The following is a 25,561-nucleotide window of genomic DNA, read 5'->3' as shown; positions in this document are numbered from 1 at the left end:
TGGAGCATTAATAAAGCCAGGTAAGCAAAGTGAGGAAATGGATATTAAGCAATATTGGTACCAGCTCAAAATTGTTGAAAATTTATTTTATTTTACTACACTAAATGTGATGATTTCGGCAAAATTAATTCCTTCGAGGTCATCTACCATTGTTATATCACTTACTACAAGTAAAGTTTAATTTTAGAATTTAATTTAGGACAGACACATTTTTAATAATATTCTTTTAAAAAAATTAAGCAAAGGTTTTGAAATAATAAAATAAAAACCTCCTAACTTGAATGATATCAACTCAACTTGTGTTCAAAACAATTCTCCGTGTTTTGTTGGACAAAAACAAATTTCATGGTAGTATATAATGGAAATAATTACTATTAGATCCATCAATATTTCATAAGAAATGCACTTCATTTAATATACCTAATGATTTTCACTTTTATTGGTCATTTATACTTGGAAATAATTTTTGATCTTTTCTTTTTACTTGTTTTTTTAATACAGCTTAATATAAAAATTTATTATTTTTTTATTGTTGTTGAAAGATGTCCACCTCTATCTTATTTCGGTGTTTTTATTTCTTTTTATATAAATTAAAATCCGGGAATACTTTTCCAGATTCGTCCCCAGATCACTGGATGCATCTGGTCAACAATCGGCACATTCGATTGGAAAGCAACGGTTCCTTGACCATCATCAATGTGCAGAATGAAGATTCCGGACACTATCAGTGCCAAGTGAGCAATGGGATTGGGGAAGGTCTTAAAAAGACAGTTTCGCTCAGCATTAAAGGTAAGAGGGGGATCGGTTTTGCTATGAATCCAGAATTCCATACGTTTACCAGTTGATAAAAACCACAACAAAACCTCGTTGAAGCCGGAGTTAACTATGAATCTTCTATGGAAGAAAGCCCAGGTTTCATTGATTGGTAGAGAAAGCATATGAATCGATATCTATTTTAAGTTCAGTTCAGTAAGTATATTAAAAAATATCTTGGTAAGGCATTACTTAAAATTATGTTTGATAATAAATCCGATGCATTTCATATTGCAAAAAAAGATTGATTCGCGTTGCCTCCTCAAATGATTGATTCATCAACGGAAGCTTCAATGATTTGTGACACTTTGAAGTCATTGATCAACAACAGATTTCATTGATTCCCCGAAAAAGCTCCTGAATCGATTTGTAGGTCTATTTTAAGCTCAGTAGGTATTTTCTGGTGCTCTCCCAGGAAAAGCCGTGCGCTCGAATTTTTAATCCTTTCCATCCTTTTTAAAGCGTATGCAATTTAAGAGCAAGCTCACAATTGCCTGTTCGGTGGGAAGATAGTTATCTTTTTTATGCTTGATTTATGATAGAGTAATTATGTGCCGTTTCCTTTTTCATGCATCCATGCTACCGTTTTGATTTGCACTCTGTTTCTACGCGCGTCTTTGATGATATCTACTTATCTTTCTTTCTTTTTTCACTTCCATTCATCTTTTCGCCTTGTGCAGTAGTTTGTCACAGTGATGGGCCATGATGTGTGAAAACTGATTCCCGCCATATCAGCTTACCATGACCTCTTGACTCCGCCACCATGTGTAAACAGTTTTCACTGCGTCTAGGACTCCTCCTTTTTATTTCACTCTCTCTTTCTCTCTTTTTTTTTTTTTTTTTTCAAATTTCTTTTAATAGCATTGGAGTACATGGAAAACTATTTCTCTCTCCATAATTATTTCTTTAACAAATCAATGTGCTCTATTTTTGAGCGCACTGAATTGTTCAAGAAAGTAGAGAAACGACAGTCTTAAGTCTTTTTATTTTATTTATTAGTTTTCTTGATGAATTTTAGATGCCACTTTTTTTATTCAATTTTTTTTCTTTTTCGTTGCCACTCATTTAGCAAATCAACGTGTTCTACATCTACGCCTAGTCAAAAATGGCTGCATTTTTAAATTTTCACTGTTGATAATAAACGATAATAAATTGTCGGTGATAAAAATTAAATTTCGATATTAATTTAAGGGCAATTTACATATTTTTTCCATTGTTTTGTCGATGCATATTAATTACCATACACGATTTGTTTGTAATTATTTGTTAAATATCTCATAAATTTTTTTTATTCGTGTATTTTTTTATTTATAAAATTTTTATTTATTTATTTATTTTTACTATATTTAATTCAATTTCTCGAATATTAACTCTTTCTGTAGGAATGCTTAAATAAACCGGATTCTCCTGAAAGGTTAACAAAAATATTTTCTACTTTTTACAAACACCAAGAAATTTAATATTTTATTTTTAAATTTATAAACTGCCCAAATAGAATAAGTTCATATGATTGAACAAATATGATATTATTGAAACAAATAGTTCATTCAATTGAAGCATGTATTAATGAAACTTCATGCATTTAATTATTTGTCTGTTATAAAGTAATCAGTTATTATCAAAACTTATTTAAACAAATAATAGAAAATAATAACAAGACAAAGAAAATTTATAATAGAAAAGTGCATGTTTTGGATGGATTCACATCTCCTTCCATTCATCGGCTATTCTAAAGGGAAGTTTCTCTGCATTTAGGGATTTTTGAGGGGAATCGCACTTCCTTTTGTATGTAAGAAGAATGAGGGAATTTTCTCTAAAATGCTTTGCGATGTTTGTTCTAAGAATTTTATTTTCAATTTTGAGATCTAGAATTACCAACCAACAGTTATTTTCAAATACTTAAAAAAAATTATCATCATACTCATGTTTTACTTCCCCATACGTCACAGAAATGCTATTCTTTTTTAAATCCTTTTTTTTTGCAACATATTTAAATAAATATATTGCAGTGTTCTGTTAAATATGAAGATTTATTATTCAGATTTTGAAATTCCAGAACAATGAAATTTCACTCTAATAAATTACTTTTTTTACGTTTTGTTAACCATTTATAATTCTCAATGTTTTATTGTACTTCCATTGATTCTTATTTATGTTTCAGTAATTTATCTTCAAGTTGATGGAAGATATGTTCAATAATATATATATACGATAATAAATTGTTAATAATTGTATTTATGTATTTGTTAGGGCTAAAATTGATTACAATCCCTAATAAATGCAGTATTATGGATGAAAAAATGATGGTTAACATTTTGTGCTTAAAACGTTTCATATAATTAAAATAATACCATTTGACAAATGTTAACACATACTTGTTTTATAATATATATATTTTTTATGATATGATTATGCTGAAACGTGTATTTTATGCACATTGAATGTTTAACAATATCCCATTACGGATATTTTGTGGAATGTGTTTTCAGACACTTATATTTAATTCTTATTTGTGACTTGTGATGAAATGTTATATACGTGGAAAATATATGAACATGAAAATTACCATAAACATCTTTCAAGTTTTGGCAAGTGTTAAAATTTTTTAGAACAAGAAAACGACATGAAAATATTTTATTTGTTTAATTTAGTATAACGTGGGTCGAACTTAAGTGGAAATTTTCAAACCTATTACAAAAATTTTGTTTCCCACTAGGTTATATAAATTTCAAAAACATTTATATCGATTCATTATTTTATTTGTATTTCTTATATTTCTTCAACTTATATGCATTTCTCTTAACACAACCCAACTGTTTTGTATTAACTCTCACCATAGTATTTACTAAATACCCGAACTAACGTGGGAAAAAATAAGCCAAAGATTCTACGTTTCTCTTTCGCGCGCAAAGGGATTTCCTCGACCCAGAGTAGGGATTTTCACGCACCTTCTCTGGCAGCCTGTTTCTAGCGAAAATACAGCAATCGACATGTAGAAGCCGGCCATGAAACTGACTCTCTCTCCCTCTATCAGCATCTTCTATAGATTTCTGACACAAGAAAATCACATCGCAAATTCTACGCCAGTATGACGTCTTAATGTTGTATAACTACAATAAATGAAAATGGAATTATCTTTTTGGATCGGCGAATATCTGTGGGTTTAATCACGCAAATTCAAAGAATACTCATTTGGATGCTGCAGATCTTCTCTGTGTGAAATATATTATTGTGATCATTAGTGTAAAAGTGCGGTGATGTGGATTTATACGTAATTTCCGAGTGCAAAAAGTGTCCAGCATCATCTTACCATGTTGATTTTGCTGTTCGTTTGTGTGCTATGGAGTACAACTGTCAGAAATGGAGTCGTCAATGCACAAGGTGAGAATCTATCCATCTTTCTTTTTATCTAATTGATTTGTATGTTTATGTAGCTATTGTTGTTTATAACATATGTAGTATATGAATTTATAGTGTGAATATGTTAATTTTACAAATCAATGACCAATTTGCCTTTTAACTCTTTTGGAAATAACCTAGTTACTATCTTCTATTTTCTTCTAGATTAATATTATTTGTAAATATTACCAGAAATGTTGATTGAAAAAAATAATGTTATTAATCATCAGACTATCTTTCAATCTTAGTATCTCATTTTCATATGTGAGCACACTTTATTGATTTCTAATTATAAATCATTGTTATTGATTTCCCAAATGTTTTAATTTAAAGTGAATGGTTGTTATTGAAATACTCGGTTAATAGATTTGAAACGTTAAATAAGGATTGCTAAACGTAATTATAATACGAACTACAGCTAATGATAAAGAAACACTATTAAGTCTTATGTATCATTTTCAATTAAATTAACGTTTAGCAGAATACCCGATGATTTCGAAAAATATTGAATGTTTGTGTAAATCTAGAGGTTATATGTACTTTTTTATTATTGAAAATTTAAAAAAAATATATATATGTTTATTTTGGATCGAAAATATTAGTTCTAAGAAAAAATTAGTTATTTGCTTTTCTAACTAAGTGTATTTCCTTCAATAAAAACAGTAATTTATATATATCACTGCAGTTGTGAGTTATATACCAAAATGACAAAATAAGTCAATAAATAATAGACATTTTTGTGAATATCAAAATTATCCGTTAATGTTTAATTATAAATACAATTACAGTTATAGCCAATTTTCTATAACTATAGAGTTTATTTTGAAAATTTGATCCCAATATTTAATTGGTAAGATAATTGGAGGAGGAAAAAACAGGTTCAACGTGGATAGCTATTCATTTGTGGCACAAGAGGTTATTACGATGCAAAGTTCATTCTGTTAGAAATGTTCTACAATCGATTAGAAGAAAAAAAATGTATGTCATAATTCTAATTCCAATATATTCCTCTATCATATAATTCATTATAATGGATCTATGATATATTTCATAATAATCAATAATATTGATTCCAATTATAAAGCCGTAAATCTTTTATTCAACATTTCACAATACATTTGTTTAAGAAAAAGGAATATACCTTTTATATTAAAGGAGTGTATTAAAGAACATATAAAACATTACGCAGGCACGAAATGTATATCCCTAAATGAAGAATATGTTTAGTCTCAAGAGTTGAACAAAAATGTCTAAATATGAAAGCAAGCAACAATCGGCAAATGTACAAAGCTTCCTTAATTGCATGTTTATCCAATGCATGATTTGAGGAAAACACGTCACAAAAGTATAATGCGCTGATAAGATGAATAATCTGATGAATGATAGCTAATAAATAGAAGTATCGGTGTGAATGTTCTATTATGTTCAAACAGATACTTGTTTATTTTGGATAAACACTTTAGAAAGCTGCCAGATTTGCACAATATTTATTTAAAGGCAAGATGAAATGAACGAGTCACTATTTTTGATACCAATTGAGTATATCTGCGTAATATGTATAGCAAAATTACTATTTCCTTCCTATGAAATTGTTTTATTTTCGGAAAACTTCTTAGATTTTTCCCGTCATGCCTTTCTAATTCCTTCTCTGCAATTATTTTCAGTAAGGAATGTTTCGGATTGAAAAACATTTTCCCTTCTCCTTGAGCATCGCATTCCCCCCCCCCCTTCCTCTTTTTTCCCCGAAAACCTAAAATTTAATCTTAAAAAAGAAAGAAAAGAAAAGAAAAAACGGAACATAAATATTAATAAAACATAATATATATATATATATATATATATATATATTAAACTCTACAAATTTTTTTAATTCTAATGAAATTTTGTCTTACTCTCTGCAATTGAGACCTAAACTAACAGCATAAGAATCCATAATTCAATCATTCTTTCAAACAGTTTCAGAAAGCAAAATCAGGAGAGTTCTCGTCTTAATCTTCTCGTATATTTACAAATTCAGTCGAAATATTGCATAGTTTCATTGTGCAATGTAGAAAATCGATCACGTATTTTGCAGTGGGGTCACGCTGATGAGGTAGAAAGCTAGAAATGCACTGGACTTAATTGAGACAAAAGGTTAATGCATTTTTGCCATATAATAAAGAAAACATAAGCAAAGGAAGAAAAAGATATATCAACGTCACATTGACGTCATTTTCATTTGCTAACTTTGCATGAATTGGAGACAAAAATACTAAACTGTCTTTCCAGTTATTCTGGCTACGCCACGGATATTTTGAACTTGTATAATACAGATGTAGAATTTTCACGTATACCAAATGTGATAACTGTGTTTGGAGATTGTTTACTAAACTATGCAGGAATAAGCAGACGTCAGACTTACAGTTTTTTGAAGATTTTGGTCTAAAATTTGGTGCGGGTCTGAGGTTCTGGTAATAAAACTATATGATAAATATCTTAAATATATCTCATTGCGTTTTTTGTGATATCATGTTAACATGCATATGAAACAATAGACAGACCTTTTATTTGTCAGATTTTATCCAAAAATAGCTACAAATATAAAATTTTCGATCATAGTTTATGTACCAAATTTCATATGTATAGCTCGTTTCTTTTATAAATTATTGCATTCACTGGTAGATACGTACATTTAAAAAATCATCTGATTCTACGAGTTTTAAATTATGAAGTAAAAAAGGATTAAAGTCTCGTGGTCATTTTTTTAAACCGTTTTTATACTTTTTCTTTCTATGCTTTGGTTAAGAGATAATAACAATAGGAGTATAACTTATATTCATTTCAAAAGCCGATTCCGTCCCTACTTTTTTCCAATAATTGCTTGTATTCATAAATCACAATCTTAATGGATGAATTTAAAATATTTTATCTTAACAGACTCTATCTCCAATTAGTCAAAAATAATTCTATCTGTGAAAGTTTATGTTTTATCGTAGTTGTAAAATTCGCGTTAAATCATCTGCGCTGAAAAAAATAAAAGTCATTTTTATAACTCGAGTAGAAACCAAGCGAAAGAAAACACTAATGATGTGTTTTATCTAACGTTTTATGTTTGATTTGCACTGATAAAAGATAAGCTTATGATCGATTTATCGTTTAAAGGTCAGAGCTCTTTGGCATTTCTGTTGATAAGGTTTCCTCTGTTCTAATTTGTATATAAGCACTCCGGAATTTTCGAAGTCACCAAATTCTATTAGCATATTTGCAGATCTGCGTTAAAATATTGAATTTAGAATAATTTCTTTTCCCGTAATATAAATTTTACAAGACTGAATTGGAAGATGTGTTGATATTTGCATGAAAATTTCAAATGTAAACAATGAATTTTAGGGTTCATGAAACAACTATGCATATCATGGCTTCCTTAAAAATTGTTAAAATAATAATTTTAGTGAAATTTTTTAAAAAAAATCATGCAGTAATAAAAATTTTAAATAATCTTTTTGAGCTCAATCCACATCTAAAGTAATTGGACGTCAGAATAAATTCGCTAAAAAAATTCTACAACGAAAATAAGTAAATAAAAAAAAATCTCTATTTATTAAAATTTCGATTAACTTAAAACGGTCGGAACTCAAGCATTCTATTTCATAATTTAGAATAATTATATAAATATTTATTTCCAGTTTCATTGTAAAATAATATTTCAAAAAAAAAAAAAAAAAAAAGAAAGAAAAGAGAGCAAAATATGTAAAAGTTAGAAATTTCTTGAATAATTATTATTAATTACCTTATATTCCCGTGAAATCTATTATTAGAAATTTTAAAAAATAGAAATTGTTTTAATACGATTTTATTTTTAATGCTTTTGACTCAATAAATAATTATTTTTATAAGACTGAATCGGATGGTTATTGTTTATGTAGTGTTATATTAAAATGCCTGAAGCAAATTTATCTTTATTTAATGCAGAGTTTTATTAACATATATAACATTTATTAACATATAACAACTTTCTTGAAATTCAACCTAATTATATAAAACAAAATTCCGAGCAATTCATTAAGTGTGTTGTTATACGTCTTTTAAGTAATCTTAAAACAAATAATTGATTTAGAGATTAAAAATTTTTTGATATTAATGCATGCAAATAAACACACACACATGCTCGTTTATTTATAGATTAATTGAAAAAAAAGTAAAATATTGATAATGTAACCTCAAATATCATTATCATTAATTATTTTTGACATTTCCTAAATCCATTGTTTTATAGATTTTAAAGCACTATTAGCTACTCTTTCCCTCAAACTGAATTTCGGATGTTTGCATAGAAGTGTAGATGCATCTTTTTTTCTCGCATCAATATCTTTCACTTAAATAGATTCATCAATTTTTGCTCTTGATCATGAACTCAACATACACCTGCACGAACACAGGGATAGCTGGACGAAGAAAAGATACCGACTATTCAACATCTGACACAAATGGCGTGAATTGGCGATCTAAGTAAAGGGAATAGCGAATGTAGCTATTCAACTAAGTTCTCAAACAATGCAAGCGGTCCATAAAGTGTCATCCAACAATCCCATCTTCTTTGACTACTGCCACGCCCTTACCCACATCTTGCGGGTACCTGCCCGAACGAAGCGAAACATGTCCCTTTTCAACAAAGATCAGCTGAGATCCAGCTGTTCCCATCCAATAACTGCGATTTTGCACTAAAACGGGGAGGGGGAGGGTTACAGTCGCCCCCCCCCCTTTTCAGCGAGGGGAATTTCGTTTTGGAAGTCGGACCTTGTTTCCTGGATTATGGATCATGCCATAGAGATCAGGGGTCGCATGCGCAAGAACAGATGTTACATTTCAGCTTGCCACCTCCCTGTCTCGGTATGGTTTCATCATTCATTTGAAACTAATATTGTTATACAGTCTATTTTATAACATCCCACGGAGTAGATATCGATTTTGACATTCATTGCAGGTGTACGATTATAAGTTTCTATCAGCCTTATTTATTGCGAAGAAAATGATAATTTAATTAAAAATTACAAAGCATTGATTAAAAAAAATAGATATTGCCTTGTTCGGTTTCAACTTATAATGAGAAAACTGATTTCATTAATGAATTCTGGAATAATAGATTCAATTCATTGAAACTTGGCCCCGATATGTTTTTACTTTCTCGTATTCGAAATGTAGACAGAAAAATATTGGTATCGACAAAAAATTCTAATTCGAGATTTTGACGAATCCCCATGTTTAAGATCTCGCTAAGTTCGAAAACGATTTGAGCTAGACAAATGAAATTTGACTTGTGATCTTTACACGAAATATGTAGGTTTCTATTAAATTTTGAACAAAATTCATTCTGAGGAAGTTTGTCTGTCTGTACGAGCGTAAGTGACAAAATAACTACAAAAGGTAAAAAGCTAGATTTAAAAAAAAAAAAAATGGAACACGGATTTAGCATCTAAATTGTAGAACCACAACGTACTTTGTACCAAATCCGTTAAGGGCTGACCGTCTGACAGGCTATACATTCGCCTATTGTGAACACTTTATCTCACAAACGTAGTGACTGAGATAAATGAAATCTCGTTTATGTGTGTTGTTATTAAAATGGCATATCTGTGTCAAGATCTGACCTAAATTGCTTGACACGAAGTTGTCTGTCCATAGTGCATATTCGATTTCTTCATAATATTACAAAGCTCAAAATCCGCAAGTGAGGGATTGAAAATAAAAATCTACGCACGTGTGCTGTTCACAGCTTTGCCCAAAATCGACAATTTTTATATAGCAAATGCAGGAGTGGTGGGAGGCGGATAATTCTAATAAAGCATGAGAAAGTTTTAAAAAAACATGTAGAAGGTGTTAAGCAATTACTGAAATTTGAGGAAAATCTATCAGCAAATAAACTGAAATATTTAGAAAGATGTTTAATTTAATTCATATTTGATTTAACAGTAATTCAACACATTTTTAAAGCATAAAACGATTTTTAGTTTATTCTAAACAATTTTGTTCCATTCAGGATTGTTCTTTCAAGACATTATAAAACATAAAATTTTGACATTGAAAAAGAAAATAATAACTTCAAGAAAGAGCCTGTAGACCATTGCTTTAAGAATCCTAATATTATCAGAAATAAAATATTTAAAGGCAAGAGTTAATGGTTTATTTCATACTTTACGATTTTATTTGGTAAAAATAGTATTCACTGGATACTTAGTGACATATACTATGAGTTATAAAACTTAGTTCTATTATATGTGCAAAACCTTCTTCTATTGTTTCTAATGAAAAAGGAATGGAACGTTTGTTATTAAAGTGATATAAATTGCCTCCTTGAGTAAGAATGAGAAATAAATTTATTATAAATCAGTTAGCGAGACAATTTTTTTGTCACAAGTTTTCACATTTGTTATCATTATTGTAAACTTTGATATTTTATGGAATCAATAAAATTAATGGGAATGCGAAAGGATAGAACACTTCCAAAACTAGTTAGAAGTACAAGTATACTTGTACAAAATTTGTGATACACTTGTCACAAAATCCCATACCAAACTCGATGTCACTGCATTTTTGAGCTATCGCGTTTATATGCTTCTGAAAGAACAGACTGACAAACGTTCAACCCCTTCTTGAATTTTGTTCAAAATTTGATAGGTGTCTAAACTGTAAATGTTAAATTTATGTACCGAATTTTATCCATCTGCCTCTAATCGAAGTTAGAATAATAGAATCTAATTTATATTCAAACAGCCGAAGAAACAGAATTCTATTGGGTCGAAGTTGTGTAAAATTTCATAGAAATCTATAAATTTGGTTTAAAGGCAGCATACCAAATTTCGTTTGTCTAACTAACAGCGTTTGTGAGTTATCTTTGTTACAGACAGACATTTTTTTAAAAAGTGTTTTTTGAACTTGGAGATTCTGTTATTTAATGTGTTTTTGATGTATTTTTTCCTGAATCACATTTTCCTGTTCAGATCATATAAAGCCTGGTGCACTTGGAACCAACATGGTTAAAGGTACTTGCTCCTGTGTGGTGTTGGAGTTGGTGGTACCAGTTTAGATGCCGTTATCATTTGACTATAGAATTAAATATAATTCTCAAAATTAATTAAGTATAATTACAAATTTAATGCTAGATTAGACCTGTAGCTCGAAATAGGGATTTGAATGTAATTAAATTAGGCAAAACTATTACAGCCGCAAACTCAAAATGCTCAAAAATTCGGAGAACTAGGAGTATCTGCTGCGTTTAAACTGCTCAGAAATATTGTTGAAAAGTGTTCAAGCTTTTGAGAATTTGAGGCCAACTTATTTTTTTGTCTCTTCACAAAGCTAATGGTGAGATTTTTTCTTAGTTCAGGACCCATTTTAATTAATTGAATTAAAATTTTGATGACTTTCTCTAAATTAGTCAGACAAATTAAAAGTTAATAGGCATCAAAATCCAAAAAGAGATAAAAATTGTAGGATTTTTTTTCTCTTTCTATTTTCTTAATTGACACCTAGTATACAACTGTCTGGTGCATGCTCTTTTTCTTATGTCGATCCTTGTTGTTCCTTGTTGTTTGAGCATCCATGATAAAAACAGGTTTTGTATTTTGTTTTTAAATGTTACATATGCAGGCTTCTGAATAAATAATCACGCAAAGCAAAGTGGAGGCTGTCCAACAAGTTTGTCTATTCTTAATTAAAGGTTTTGGCTTCTAAAGTAAGCCAAGTGGAACTAATTCCAATGATGCATTTAAAATTGTATAAAAGCAATTGAAGAAGTATCCATTATGTTACGAACGAAATAAGCGTTATTTATCTACTTTTTATCCATGCAGATTTTCCCTTTTCATAGTCATCCGAGCATGAAAATGGCATTATACTTCCAAAAGCACTTAAATAATTGGGTTTAAAATACAATTTATATTCCCATTCTAATTTTCATTTATACCGACTTCTTTCTATCAGGATTTCATAAAGAAAAGATTTGGCTGCACAGTTATCAAATTTCTAATCTGAATCAGAAATGTTAATATAATACTTGGTCCATATTTTTTAAAAATCTCGAAACGCTTTCTGACTCCAGATTTATTAAAGGTGCCTATGTAAAACTCCAAGTACTCTTTGCAAGATTTCCAGATATTCTTATTGTATAAATTAGACAAGAATAAAAAAAAATGTATTTTATATCACATAAAAATTTGTCGAATAAATTTTAATAAATATAATAAATAACTAGTGGATTACAACGATCCTGTTGATCAGTAAATTTTGTCAAATCGTCTACTTAAATTGGACACAATTACTCTTGTTTCTGTTTCCTCATTGATTTTCTCATGATGGTTTGATTTTATAAAAGCAACTATCGAAATTCAGCTTTACACAATTAGAAAATAACGAATAGAATAAAATTTCTCCGAGTTTTTTATTCTTAGGAGTGGATATTCATTTTTATTGGCAACCAGAAACTTTGTTCATATGTATTGTATCTTTTCGCTTTTTTAATTTCTTTGAATACATATAGAACACTGAAAACAACCAATATTTAATGCTCAGTTCCGACTTCTGGCTATCAATTTCCGTATGTTGAAAAGCACTAAGAATTCGAGAACTAAATATGCTATGTTCTAGAGTTGAAGATTGTTATATGTCCATTTGCGTATGAACACAAAGGTTTGCATGGAACAAATATAGATAATGAACGAATGAACATATGAAGCTAAAACAAACCAATTAGTCAATCACATTAGGTACATTTTATGCCGCGAATGTGACAATGAATTAAAACTGCGAATGAAATTTTGAAAATTACATGATATTGCGTGGCAGCTGTATAAGAGATTTGGGATTTTGGGAAATTTCATTAAATTTTTAAATGTGCTGTTAAATTTAAATATTAATTATTTGATTCTATTTAACCAATTACGTAACTATATTAATATTTTTTTCTTTTTATTTTAGGTGCACCTAGGATACAACCATTCTTGTTTTCAAAAAATGTGACGTTCGGTCAAAAGATTAAATCAATGTGTACTGCCTCCGGGCGAGAACCGTTGTCTTTCCAGTGGCATAAAGATGGATTACCGCTTTACAATTCGCAAAACATTAAAATACAAATGCACGATGATTTTAGTGTACTGTCGTTAAGTTCTGTGGATTACAACAGCCCCGGGAATTACACGTGTACCGTTAAAAATACAGAAGGATCTGCCAGTTACAGTGCCGAGCTTGTCATCCACGGTGAGTTGATATTTCTTTAATTATACATATTCTTACTTTATGAAATATGTCTCCATTTTTTTATATTTTAAAAATAATCTCAGTAATAAAATACTCAGCCCTTCTTCTTATAGCGGATTTCACTTGGTTGACGGATAATAGCAAATTTTGCAATTATATAAGTTTTTAAAAGTTGCAGTTTTTATTATTTTGTAATGTAATTGATCATTATTTCAATTTTATTACAATATACTTATTTATGTAAATGCATTGTAAAATCGACTCTCATGCGAGATACAAACCAGATAAATTTAAATATGCAGAATACAAAAAAAGTCAAATATTCATATTTTTCAGGTATCCAAAACGATAATCTATCGTTTTATCTGTATCTATAAATTCCCCCTCCCCCCCAAAAAGAAATTTCTTTAAATCTTTAAAAATATATATTTCTGGGTTGTATGTGTAAAAATTTCCATATTTTTTATTTAAAATCGAGATTTTTTGAATTATTTATTTATTTTGAATATTGTATGAATAATAGGGACTTAAAAGATTATGAAACTCGGATCTTCATTTTCTTAAAACTTAAAAAAAAAAAAAATATTTCATGGAAGGATTATAGTTGATTTCATATCTCGCGAGGCATTTTTAATGTCATGTTGTGTAATATTATTGATTGAAAATGTATAAAGCATGCGTAACTAAGAAAAGTGTCATTATTTTATGTATCTGCCTTTAGAAACTAATTGATTTTCTAGGATTAATGGTTATCAAAAATTGTAATTAAATGTTTTATGTAACTATATCTGAATGGCTTCCACGGCAAAATATTTTAAAACTTCAAATTTTGATAGACTTATAAATTATATTAATTTAGAAGCCTAATACCGTTTTGTTCATTGTGCCATATATTTCCCTAATTTTTTATCCATTTCTTATTACATTCAATTATGTCACATGAAAGAACAACAATGTTTCAAAAATGGGCGGTACAGTTTAAAAATTTTCCCATCATTACTTGGTTCTGAAGTTGAACTTTACTTATAAGTGCAACAAAGCTTTTTTTAAAAAGAAATTTATTATCGTATCTGTCATTGAAACTAACTAAACGTAGAAAAATCAGTGGAATTTTCATATCGTTATCAGCAAGAACAGGGGGAAAAAACCAGAATTAATTATTAGTAGCAACAGTGAAAACGATTTGAATTTTACTTCAACAATTAAATATATTGATGCAATTATAATAAATTTAAAAACATGTTTTCAAATTAATTGAAAATAGCTATAAATCTATGTAGCAAATGAACTGCATTGAAATATAATTATTTGTACTTTAAAACGATGTAAAAATCATATTTGTGTAAGAATATTAAGGAAGTTATATCTAAAATACTTCCAAAATCTCGCTTGATTTTTCATTTATTAATATTTTTTTAAAAAAAAATCGTGCCTAAGTGCACATTTTTCTTATTCTCCAAAATATGTATTTGCCACTCAAAACCAAATGTCAAACCTGTAGAGCGCCAATGCATACGTCACATACATTCACCTTTATTATTAGTAAAGATAAAAATTCCTGTTCCGAGATGTATTTCATCCAACTATTCAATAAGGACAAAGATCATCCTGGCCTTTTCAAATAAGTAGACGCTGACGTCATTCAAGCACCTTTCCCCCCACATCCTTCTTTGTTGGCTTCGGGAATTTCTAATAGTTTCTCCCCAACACCCTCTCTTTTACACTTCTGTAGTTTTTCAAACGCTTTATAACAGTCTATTGACTCTGTAAGCACACGTGATATTTCGCATTCACCCTTTTAGGCAGCGTTGTTCTTTCAATGACTCACTGGGGGCTCTGAATCAGGTACAAAATAAAGACGAATGCTTTTTTTTTTTGTAATTTTAGTTTGCTTCCTATGTGAGTCACTGCTTGAATAAATTTTATAATTTGATATGAAAGTATTGGCTTGTTATTACTAAAATTTTTACTATTTATATCATCTATAATATCATCAGGACTATCTATATCATCTGTTCTCTGTTCATAAACAGTCTGTTAGGACAGCAAAATCTGGAGATCTCGTTCCACAATATACACTTCAAAAATTCTCAACAAAAAGCAATCCATTATGTGCAAGATACTTACAAGATATTTGCTCATTTCACTAAAGAATATATATATATATATTCATTTTGCGTTTCTGTGAATTTATTGTACATTGTTGTTTGCCTATATTTACTAGATCTGATATATTTTAATACAATTTAAAAATCAGATCTGTTTCTTAATTTCTAAATTGGAGTAGATGGACGATTGAATAGAAAATTTTAAGTTGTAAATAGGATGGAATTTCATAAACAATAATGATTAAGGCTGAAGTAACAAATTCTTGTTTCTTTTATTTCCAGAAAGAAATTAAATTTTTTATTGTTCTTATAAGAATAATATTTATTGCAGGTATCTTGTAGAATTTTTTTATTAATTTATACTAAATCGTTTATTTTGGGGACATTTAAATGTCATTTGATAAGTTGAAAACCCTGTAAAAGCTATTTAATAGTTTTTAGAAACAAAAAAAAAATCATTAAACATCTTTTGAAAAATATTTTGTGTAAAAGCAATCCTAATTTGACCTCCCAGTGATATTTCTAACTGGACATGTTTATCATTTTTACATCTAAAGAAAAATAATAAAATGTTATAATTCAATCACATCTGGATATTAATAAAATTCCTTTTTAAACATCTTAATAGTCTATAAAACGAAAACTACAATTCTATAAAGCCTAATTTAATTATATTTTTAAAGTCTGATTTTGATAAAATCTTTTGTACGTATTAGATTAATTATAAAGTGAATAGTGGAGCCTTTACCCTCAGAAGCTACTGCATCCCTTTTCCGTGGTAACGCGGACACGACATCATCATCATCATAAAATGAAAAGTTTCCGAAGTTTCGGCTACTCCAGATGTTACTTTAGTTTCCATTGTTAGCGTTAGAATTATTTAACAAAACAAAATTTTCATTTATTCAAATGTTTTAATTTATGATGGTTGAAATATGCTTTTAAAAAAATTTTGTTTGTCCACATTTGTTTTTTAATATTTACATCATTTTTATCTAAATACTTTCGCAAGCGAGATCTTTTGTTCATGTTTGTTTTGAAGGTTTCATTCAAAAGGTGTTTCAGAGCAAAATCTTATATTTAAAAGCATTAAAAATAACATAGAGAAATAACTGAGATGCTAAAAAATTTAATTTGTCTTTTGGGAGAATTCTTTAAATAAACTCTCACTTAAAATACATGTGTAAATTTGGTCATTTTATCTTCAATTTTGTAATTTTTAAATCTTTTTTTGTACTAGATTCAATTTTTGATATCAATTTTTTATCCTTCCCAAACTCTTCTTCCAATGAATTTTGCTATTTTAAATGAGAGAAAAAAAAACTTATGGTACTTTCTTACGAAAATTGCATGCATTTACTTTTGATTCAGGGCAATATCTTATTTTTGTATTTTGAGAGTAATCGTTTTCCTATTTTGGATTCAATAATTGTTTTTCTTAAAATTGTTTTTCTTTCTTCTTCTTGCATCTTTTCATGTTTTGCATATCAATTTTTTAGTTTGTTTTCAGCTAAATTAAAATTAGTGCTTGAAATATTTAGAATCCAAATTTAAAATTAGAGCATTCCTATCTTTAAATATTTTTTAATGCGCTGTTTAATGAAAATTTTAATCGTTTCATTTGTAAAACAATTTCCATCACAAGATTTTGCAACATTTTTGTCTCAACAAAAATGATTTGAAGTGAACGCGTAATTTGTTGTGGAAATCCGTTCTCCTCCGCCAGAAAGAGAACGGGTTCTTCCTCTTGCGTAGTAATGATGCGTCTCGGTTATTTCCTCGCAGCCACATGGATCGAGAACCGTAGTAAAATGCCATCATAAGGGAGCGTAGTCACGGACTGAGGAAAAGATGTGGCCGAGAAGAGACGCAGGGTTGCCGCCCGATCGTTACATGATGATGCTGGGAGCTTCAGATCGCCAATCACGTAGCTGTGGCGAGATTTCGCGAATGGGAGTTGTTGCTTTGTATTGATATTATAACATTGTTGTCAATGGTGGCTCCATGTAAGAAGAAATACATCATGGCGGATTTGATACTTTGAGAGAAAGTTAGAAGTAGTTCGTGTAAAAAAAATATTTTTTTAAAAACATTAATCTAAATTTTTTGAAAGTTGGATTATTTTTCTGTATCAACTAAAGTATTTCGATATTCTTATATCATATGATAATTTAAGATCTTAGTAAACAAATTTTTTAATGAAAATTGTAGATATATAGAAGGAGATTAAATTTTATTGATTATGGCTGTTAGTTTGTTAAATAGATTATATATGCTCAAATATACAGAATTACATACTCTTTATCACACAGATTCTAAAAGATAAGAAGTTTGTTTTATATATATTTTATTTATATTTATATATTATACTATTTTTAGTGTGACAGTTTGCAGAATTATTTTTTCTGAGCATGTTGATTTGATTTAAAATTATCATAGCACATCTCATTTTCGATTCGTAATTAAAAAAAAAACATTTTATAAAACAAGTATTTTTATGCTGTGTTATAATAAGATTAATAATTTGTAATTAATATGAGTTTTAATTACTGGGAACAAAATAATAATTGGATATAATATGTACATGGGACAAAATCTTTATTTACAGATTAAATTTCGACACCTTTCGCCATTAAGAATGTTCCATAAATTAACCAAATGATTTCATGCCCCCTTTTTTTTATTGCTTTTATTACATTTTGTTTGTAAAATTTTCTAAAATTTTTTTTTATTTTTCTTGCTTTACAAATTAAATTTTCAATTTTTTTTTCCTGTGAGAAATGGACATATTATGAATTATTTTATGTTTGCACTGTTCAAATTATATTTAAATTTACCATATTTTAGGGAAAAAACAATGGTTTTTAATGGAAAATTTATTTGCTCTTACAAACGAATTTTGCTAATTAAAATTGAGCGAACTACATTAAAAAATTAATTTATCTAAAAATTTAAATTAATCAATACTGGGTCTGAAAACTAAAGTAAAAATAAAGGAATCGGAAAAAGTAATTTTGAAAATTGAATTGCATATTAATTATCTTTAATATGTATTGATTTTAATAAATAAATAATAACATCACTGTAAGTAATTTTAATGCATAGAATTATTAATAATTTTTAAAGTATTACATTCTATTCTCAACTCAGTAAGTTCATTAACCCTTTCTAGGGCCGTCGGAAGTATGCTTCCCACCAAATTTGTCAATCTTTGTATGAATTTATGTAGGTTGGCATAAGTTCTGACAAATTTTTTTAGAAAGACTGAAACTTAGATGTTTTAGTTCTTTATTTTACACAAAATGATATGTCTTGATTTGATACTTTATTATTAATTTACCAAATTAATTAATTAATCAAATTAAATTTATCGAATAAGCTAAATGAACCCCTTTTCTTATTCTAATTTCAAGCCTAAAAATATTTTAACATAATATGACTAGAAAAAAATTTCCCTTTAAAGGTTAAGTAAATTATATTAAAATTGATAAACTTTTATTTTTTCTATAGATATCATTTTGCATTATGCTGAATAAATTGCTGAAGCGAAGAAAGGGCTTTAAAAATTTTCATATTTACATTCTTTAAAAATAAATACGTATGGGCGTATATAACTAACGTAGGAATAAAAATTAAATTCTACTAAGAAAGAAATTAACAAATTTTGTCTTTGAACGTTGAATGCATTAAAAAATATATTCCGGATATCAATTTTCTTTAAAGAAAAAAAATAATCCCGAAATTCTTTCTACTGTTCTAGAAACTTTCTAATAGTTTGTTTCTAGCATTTTGAGGAATTAAAGCAATTACAGTTTAAGATCCCGTAATTTTAGGACATCGTATGTACGTCTGATGTATACGAAATCTGATTGTATCAAGATGATATTGGATTTTAAGCAGAATTATACATATATTTATATTCATTGTCATTTCCTAGAATCATAATATCATTATCAATCATATTTTTAATCAAATAAGTATAAATTAACCATGTGTTTGCTATTTTGTATACTTCACCATTCTTCAAAAAAAGATTCATTGACAGATGAAATATTGTAATAGTAAGTTTCTTTAGTCTACAGATAAGTAGTTCGAATTTGAAAGAAGGGAAAAAAAATAATGGTGTCAAATTAATAACAGTTTCTAGTTTAGCACTTCATTTTGAATGTATTTGAACTTATTTAAATAGCAAACTCACTCACATTAATGATATTACGTAAGGTCCACAATGTTTTTTTCCTGGTAAATATGCACCGTCACTAAATGTAATGAATTACCTATCGGCTTACTTTTATTCAGTATTGCTCAAATTCCACATTATTTTTTTTTTAAATTTGATATAACATATTTAACATACAAAACGTTTCTGTTGGGTGCTTATATACTCATTAATTTGTAGGATATTTTATTATATTTGTTGTTCTTCAATAAATATTATTCTGGAGTATTTTGTTATGGCTAAGCCTAACTGTTTTTGTTTTTGCCTTTTCAACTTTGGGCGTAGGAAAATCTGTTGAAAAATGCATTCAACATCTGTTAACCACTACTATCGAAATTTTTCTGTCATATTCACTTTCTTAAAATTATTTTAAAAAATTTCTATTTTTATAGTAAAATTAACGGTTAGCTCCTGTGGCGTAGTGTTGATGATCGAAAAAAGCGATGTATAGGAGATCCTGGTAACCTTCTCCGGATTTGATCCACTTCATCCTCCGGAAGATTCTGGCATTCTGCCAAAACTGGAAATCACGTGACTTCGTTTAATGATGTCATCGAGACGAAAGATATTACATTGTCGCATTTTTCTGAATCCCCCGTCCCCAGTTACCCTCGCCGTGCAGGTTGTTGTGAAGGGGTTTCAATTTTGCGTTTTTTCGACCGTATCAACTCCTTGTTTTCTTTTATGATATCTTAAAATCCGTTTCTTACGCCAAGATAAGCGTTATCTCGACAACTGTGGAGGCAATTCAGTTTTACGTGAAAAAGAGTAATTTATGCAAAACGATTTTTTTTATAATAGGTTTAACACATAATGTGCAATTATTTGGAAACAAATTATTTCGTTCATAAGAATTTTAGAATAAAAAAATAAATTATCTCTATATGGAATTAATAATTTGAAAACTTTGCATTAAGAAGTTTTTTTTTTTCCCTTCAGAAATTTTAGTTTTATTTTAAGGAAGTTAGACATGTTTCTTTAAATTAAATTAAAGTTACATTTATGCAATTGCATTGAAATTATTTTTTTAAAGTTTTCCATCTTCCAATTTTTATGATGTTACAGTTTTTTACGATATTAAAAGTTTTAAATGAAAGAAGAATATTCAAACATTTTTTTTAACCTCATAATGAAAGAAAAAAAATTAAAAATTGTTTTATGATGAACGGCCAACGAATGTCAGGGGAAAAAATTTACAAATTCATAATGGATATGATTAACTGAGTTGCATACTTAATGAATATTAACGAATTTTCATCAAATAAAAAATGATCAAAGAAATATATGTATTTAATTGATATCAACGTTATGTAGAAATATTGCATAATTTTAAATTATATATTTTAGTTTCAAGACGGATATTTTTTTTTATTGATATGAAAAATGTTTATTCTTCTTATTTGGCAGTAATATCGTAATGTAACTAGATCAAAGGGAGAAATTTTAACCACTTCAATATAAAATCTCCATACTGATTTTTTTTTAACAATTGCCCCAATTAATTTTTTATTCCAAATAGATTGTAAAGAACAGAATTTCAGTGTTTTAATTAATTCCTTAAAAATATAAATTTGTTTCTTTTTTAACATGAAAGACTTTTCTATCAAATATGAACTTTGAGTGAAAAACAGTTCGGTCATTCTTTTTGAACCATTAGTAGTAGACAATCAAATAATTGATATGAGTATTCATAGTTCAGGCATGATGAAGTATTAAAAAATCTTAACATTTAAACATTTTTTGAGGTACTTATTTCTTCACAAAGACGTCGAGATTTCAAAGAAATAAGTAATAATCTCATTGTCATATTTATATGTTTCAGTTTTGAAATTAAAAAATGTTGATTTTGTTTTATTTTGTTCTTTACTGAAGCCATATTTTCTTTCTAAAAATATTAGCTGCGCATAAATCTAGGTTAAATACCTTTAAACTTTCAGTGTTAATCGTTTAAATGCAGACTAATCCCTGAGATCTAGAAATGCAAAACTCGATTCATTGTTTGGTATTTTCTTTGCTAAATCTAAAACACTTTATATTATTTGCGAATTCAGACGCTCTATTAACTTGGCAAACCTTTTTTTAATAAGTAAGTTAGTGCGAACTTTACACAAGAAACAATGCAAAAATTTCAGCAGTTCTGCTTTTTGATTATTTTTGTTGTGGCTATTATTACACATTAGAAATATCTAAATATAGATCTATCTAAATAGTTTTTTATAACCAAACATTTAAGCTGCCCCTTTTTGATATTGAATGAATGATACTGAAAATATCCGAAATGTTTCTTAAGTCAAAAATATTTTGAAAAAGTGTAACTTTTAAGTAATTTGGGCAACAAATAAAAAAAAGCATGATTTCTATTCTTATGATAAAGTGCTTGTATATTTTTGTAATTTAATTTTCCAATGTTTATGAAGTTATTTTCCGACATCTCTTATGCATTTCTTTCATAAATATATCGAAATATGTATCAAAGATTCTTTATATTATATTATTTAAAAATTGAAATCTTTTCTATAAGTAACTTATTACACTACATTCCATTAGCCTAGATTTCCGACACTACCGAAAAATTTTAGTCTTTTATGCCTCCCTCCAACTCTCTGAGAAGAAAAATTTGATCTACAGACCCCGTCTTCTAGAATCTCAGTATGCTTATGTAAGGTAAATCAAATCATAATCATAGACAGCATATGTATAGTAATATAATTATGACTAGCACAGTTACCTATAGAAGCGATAAAATGCTGCATAGACAATACAGAACAAATCAATATATATACAAAATATAAAACGATATAGAATTAACAATATTCAAACAAAATAAAAAAAAATACTAAACAAACAATACACAAAAGAATAAACAAACAAAAACAGAAGGGACTATAAAATAAAGAATCTCAAGCAAACACACACAAAGAGAAATGCAAAATAATACAAACTTATATAATGGACAAAAGTAAATACCAAAGTATAGCATTGAAATAATGAATTTAAAAAAAATTAAGTTTCAAGATTAAAAGCACTGTCTCTAGTTTTATTTTTATTTGAAACTTTGCATGCATTCTACTGAAATGTAATTAATATAAATGCATAAAATATGTTAACTAAAATAAATAAAGGATTTGAATATCATTTATGGACCAATGTTTGTTTTTCAATAACAGGTGCTAATAAAGTACTAATAAATATTTGATATAAAATCCCTGTTTTTATTTTATTTTACTTCTTTTAAAAATGAAAACATATCAGGAGACCTTGAATATGATCCTACTTCTCTAAGAAATGAATTTTATTAAATATATTTTTAGATTAAGGTAAATTAAATGTGCGCACATTTGTATGCTTTAACAATTAATAAATGCTTTTTAAAAGCTTTTAGAATAATTCTAATTGGATTAGTGTCCAACCGAGCTTTTTGTTGTTAGTTTTGAGCTGAAAGATTAAAATTTTCACAGTTATTCGAGATAATTTCTTAATTAATAGCATTCTTCTTATTAATTCTAAATGCAGATGATGTTTTGTTTGCTTTTTTTAATATTTATTAATAACTCATTCGAAAATATATTATTCGCAGTTTGAATTTCGGTAATGGAAGTAATAGAAGATTCGGTAATGGAAGATTTTTTTATATATAATGTACATAAATAAAGATATTCATTAATGTATTATTTAATTTTTCTACTAAAAATGTATGTATGTAACACCGCAACAATAGAAGTTGTAAGTGAAATGGAACAACTGACCGAATTTGACAAAGTTGTTTTAATGCTTTTTTTTTTTTGCAAACCCTTAGAAAAGCGATTTTTTAAAAAATCTTATTTTAAAATCTATTTGCTAGTAGAAAGTTAAAAATGATTTGCTCGCCTTTCAAAAATTTCGGTAAAGAAAATGATTGGTGTTTTCATTAGTTAAAATGAATTTCATTTGGTATTAGAAACTTTGTAAAAGCATTTCTAGGAATTTGTCTCGAAATGTTTGTATTACGAAATTGTTCTATGTGCATTCGCTTTTCCATTTTATTCGATTCTGTAATAACTATTTCCCATCAAATATCATCAAGTGACAATTAACAACATATGCAACTCAAGCATTTAGATTTGTATAAGCCAGCGATTACAAGCTAAGAATTTGAATATTATTAGTTTGATAAATAGAAAATGAAAAAAATAAGCAGGTATCTTTTACAAAGATTTTTTTGTTCCTTTTTTCTTATTACGTAAAGTAAAAATTATACTACAAGTTACGCTTTAAATGCACAAAGAATCTTCTTGCAGTCAAAATTCTCGTTACTTATGTGTGCTATGAAATTTTTGACAATAAGCAACGAATGGCTTAAAAATGCTGTACACGGAAATAACACAATAAAATATTACTTTGAACAGAAGTACAGTTTTTACAGATTTTCAGATTATGATTAAATACTATTTTGTGTGTTGTTAAAACAAATTTTTAGTATAATTTTTACTAAATTTGAATTACTGTTAGGTGGAAAATAACTTAGAATTTAGATTATGTTAATAATTTACGAATGTTCAAATTTAATTTTTGATTTATCAGTAATTTTGTACTTGAACACAAGTTATTTGTGCATCATGAATTTTCTTATTTATTTTTTAAATTAACTTACTTGACACTTCTTCTTTATTAAGTTACATGATCTATTTTCTTCCTGATACAAAAGATAAAATAGGTCTTATTTCAGCGATACCATGTTTTCATATACAAAACTAAGTATATTTTTAGATATTTACAAGTAATGAGTTAACATTTATATATATATATATATATATATATATATATATATACAAAAGTATTAGAATCAAGTTAATAGGAAAAACAAAAATCAAATAAAAATTAAACCAAAAAAATTATTAAAAAAATATTAAAAAAGAATCCGGCCTGAAGACTTTTTCAAGGGTCACCCTCAGGCAGGGATTCAAATAAAGGGATTTTTTCTGTGAGGACATACAGACATAAGTCTAATAATGATTCCTCGTGACCCGAAAATCCCCTGAAATTATGCTTAAGAGATATACCATTTTAACAGAAAGGAAATACAAAATAACAAATTAGAAAAAAATAACCACAAAGTAAAAATACAATAAAAACAATAACAATAAAAACAAAAACAGCATTAAAATTAAAATTAAAATTAAAAACGAAAAGGCCAGAACATACCATCCAACAGTGAAGGAAACTTTAAACAATCGATTGTGATTTCCTGTTTTAAAAAAAATTAACGGTAAATTATGTAAACAGAGGTAGGCACCCAGCGCCATCTATTGAGTGATCCAATATGCAAGTAAAGTTCTATTTTTATTTAAGCCAAAAGATTAATCCCAAACCATACCTTGTTTAATTAAAAAATTGACATTACAGTAATTTTTAGGAAAATCATTTTTAATTAAATTTTTAAGGAGGATATTTGATGCTTCAATATAAGAATTTTTATTATTGCAAACCCTTTTGATCCTGTTAACTTGTGAGAAAATTAGATTTTTGAAAATTTTAGAGTTTAGATTGGAATGGTAGTTACATAGTTTTGTTATTTTAAAGTTGAAATCATCCCTTTTATCGTATATACCAACTATTGTTTTATCATTACCAATTTCGATTTTTAAATCCAGAAAGGTAGCCTCAAGTTGATTTTTATTTGAATCTTTTAGAATTAAATCTTTTGGATAGCAATTAGTAATAATATTAGTATTGTCGAAGTTAATCAAAAGTAGGTCATCAATATATCTCCACCCATTTATTAAATTATATTTAATTATTTTTTTCTCATAGT

General features: G+C 27.9%; 1 protein-coding gene across 3 annotated transcripts in view; it reads left to right on the top strand.

Moving 5' to 3' along the window:
• LOC129968437 (cell adhesion molecule DSCAM-like) overlaps positions 1 to 25,561 on the top strand; it is a 101,006-nt gene that overhangs the window by 13,916 nt on the left and 61,529 nt on the right. For 2 of the 3 annotated variants that reach the window (XM_056082295.1, XM_056082294.1), the window contains exon 5: positions 616 to 789. In XM_056082295.1, coding sequence (XP_055938270.1) covers positions 616 to 789 — 174 coding nt within the window. Of the gene's footprint in view, positions 1 to 615; positions 790 to 3,772; positions 4,195 to 13,164; positions 13,444 to 25,561 lie in introns of those variants that run through there. The other variant, XM_056082296.1, reaches the window with a different exon arrangement.

The sequence above is a fragment of the Argiope bruennichi genome, chromosome 5 (assembly GCF_947563725.1).
Source record: "Argiope bruennichi chromosome 5, qqArgBrue1.1, whole genome shotgun sequence".
Lineage (NCBI taxonomy): Eukaryota > Metazoa > Arthropoda > Arachnida > Araneae > Araneidae > Argiope > Argiope bruennichi.
This window is presented reverse-complemented; position numbering and strand designations above follow the sequence as displayed.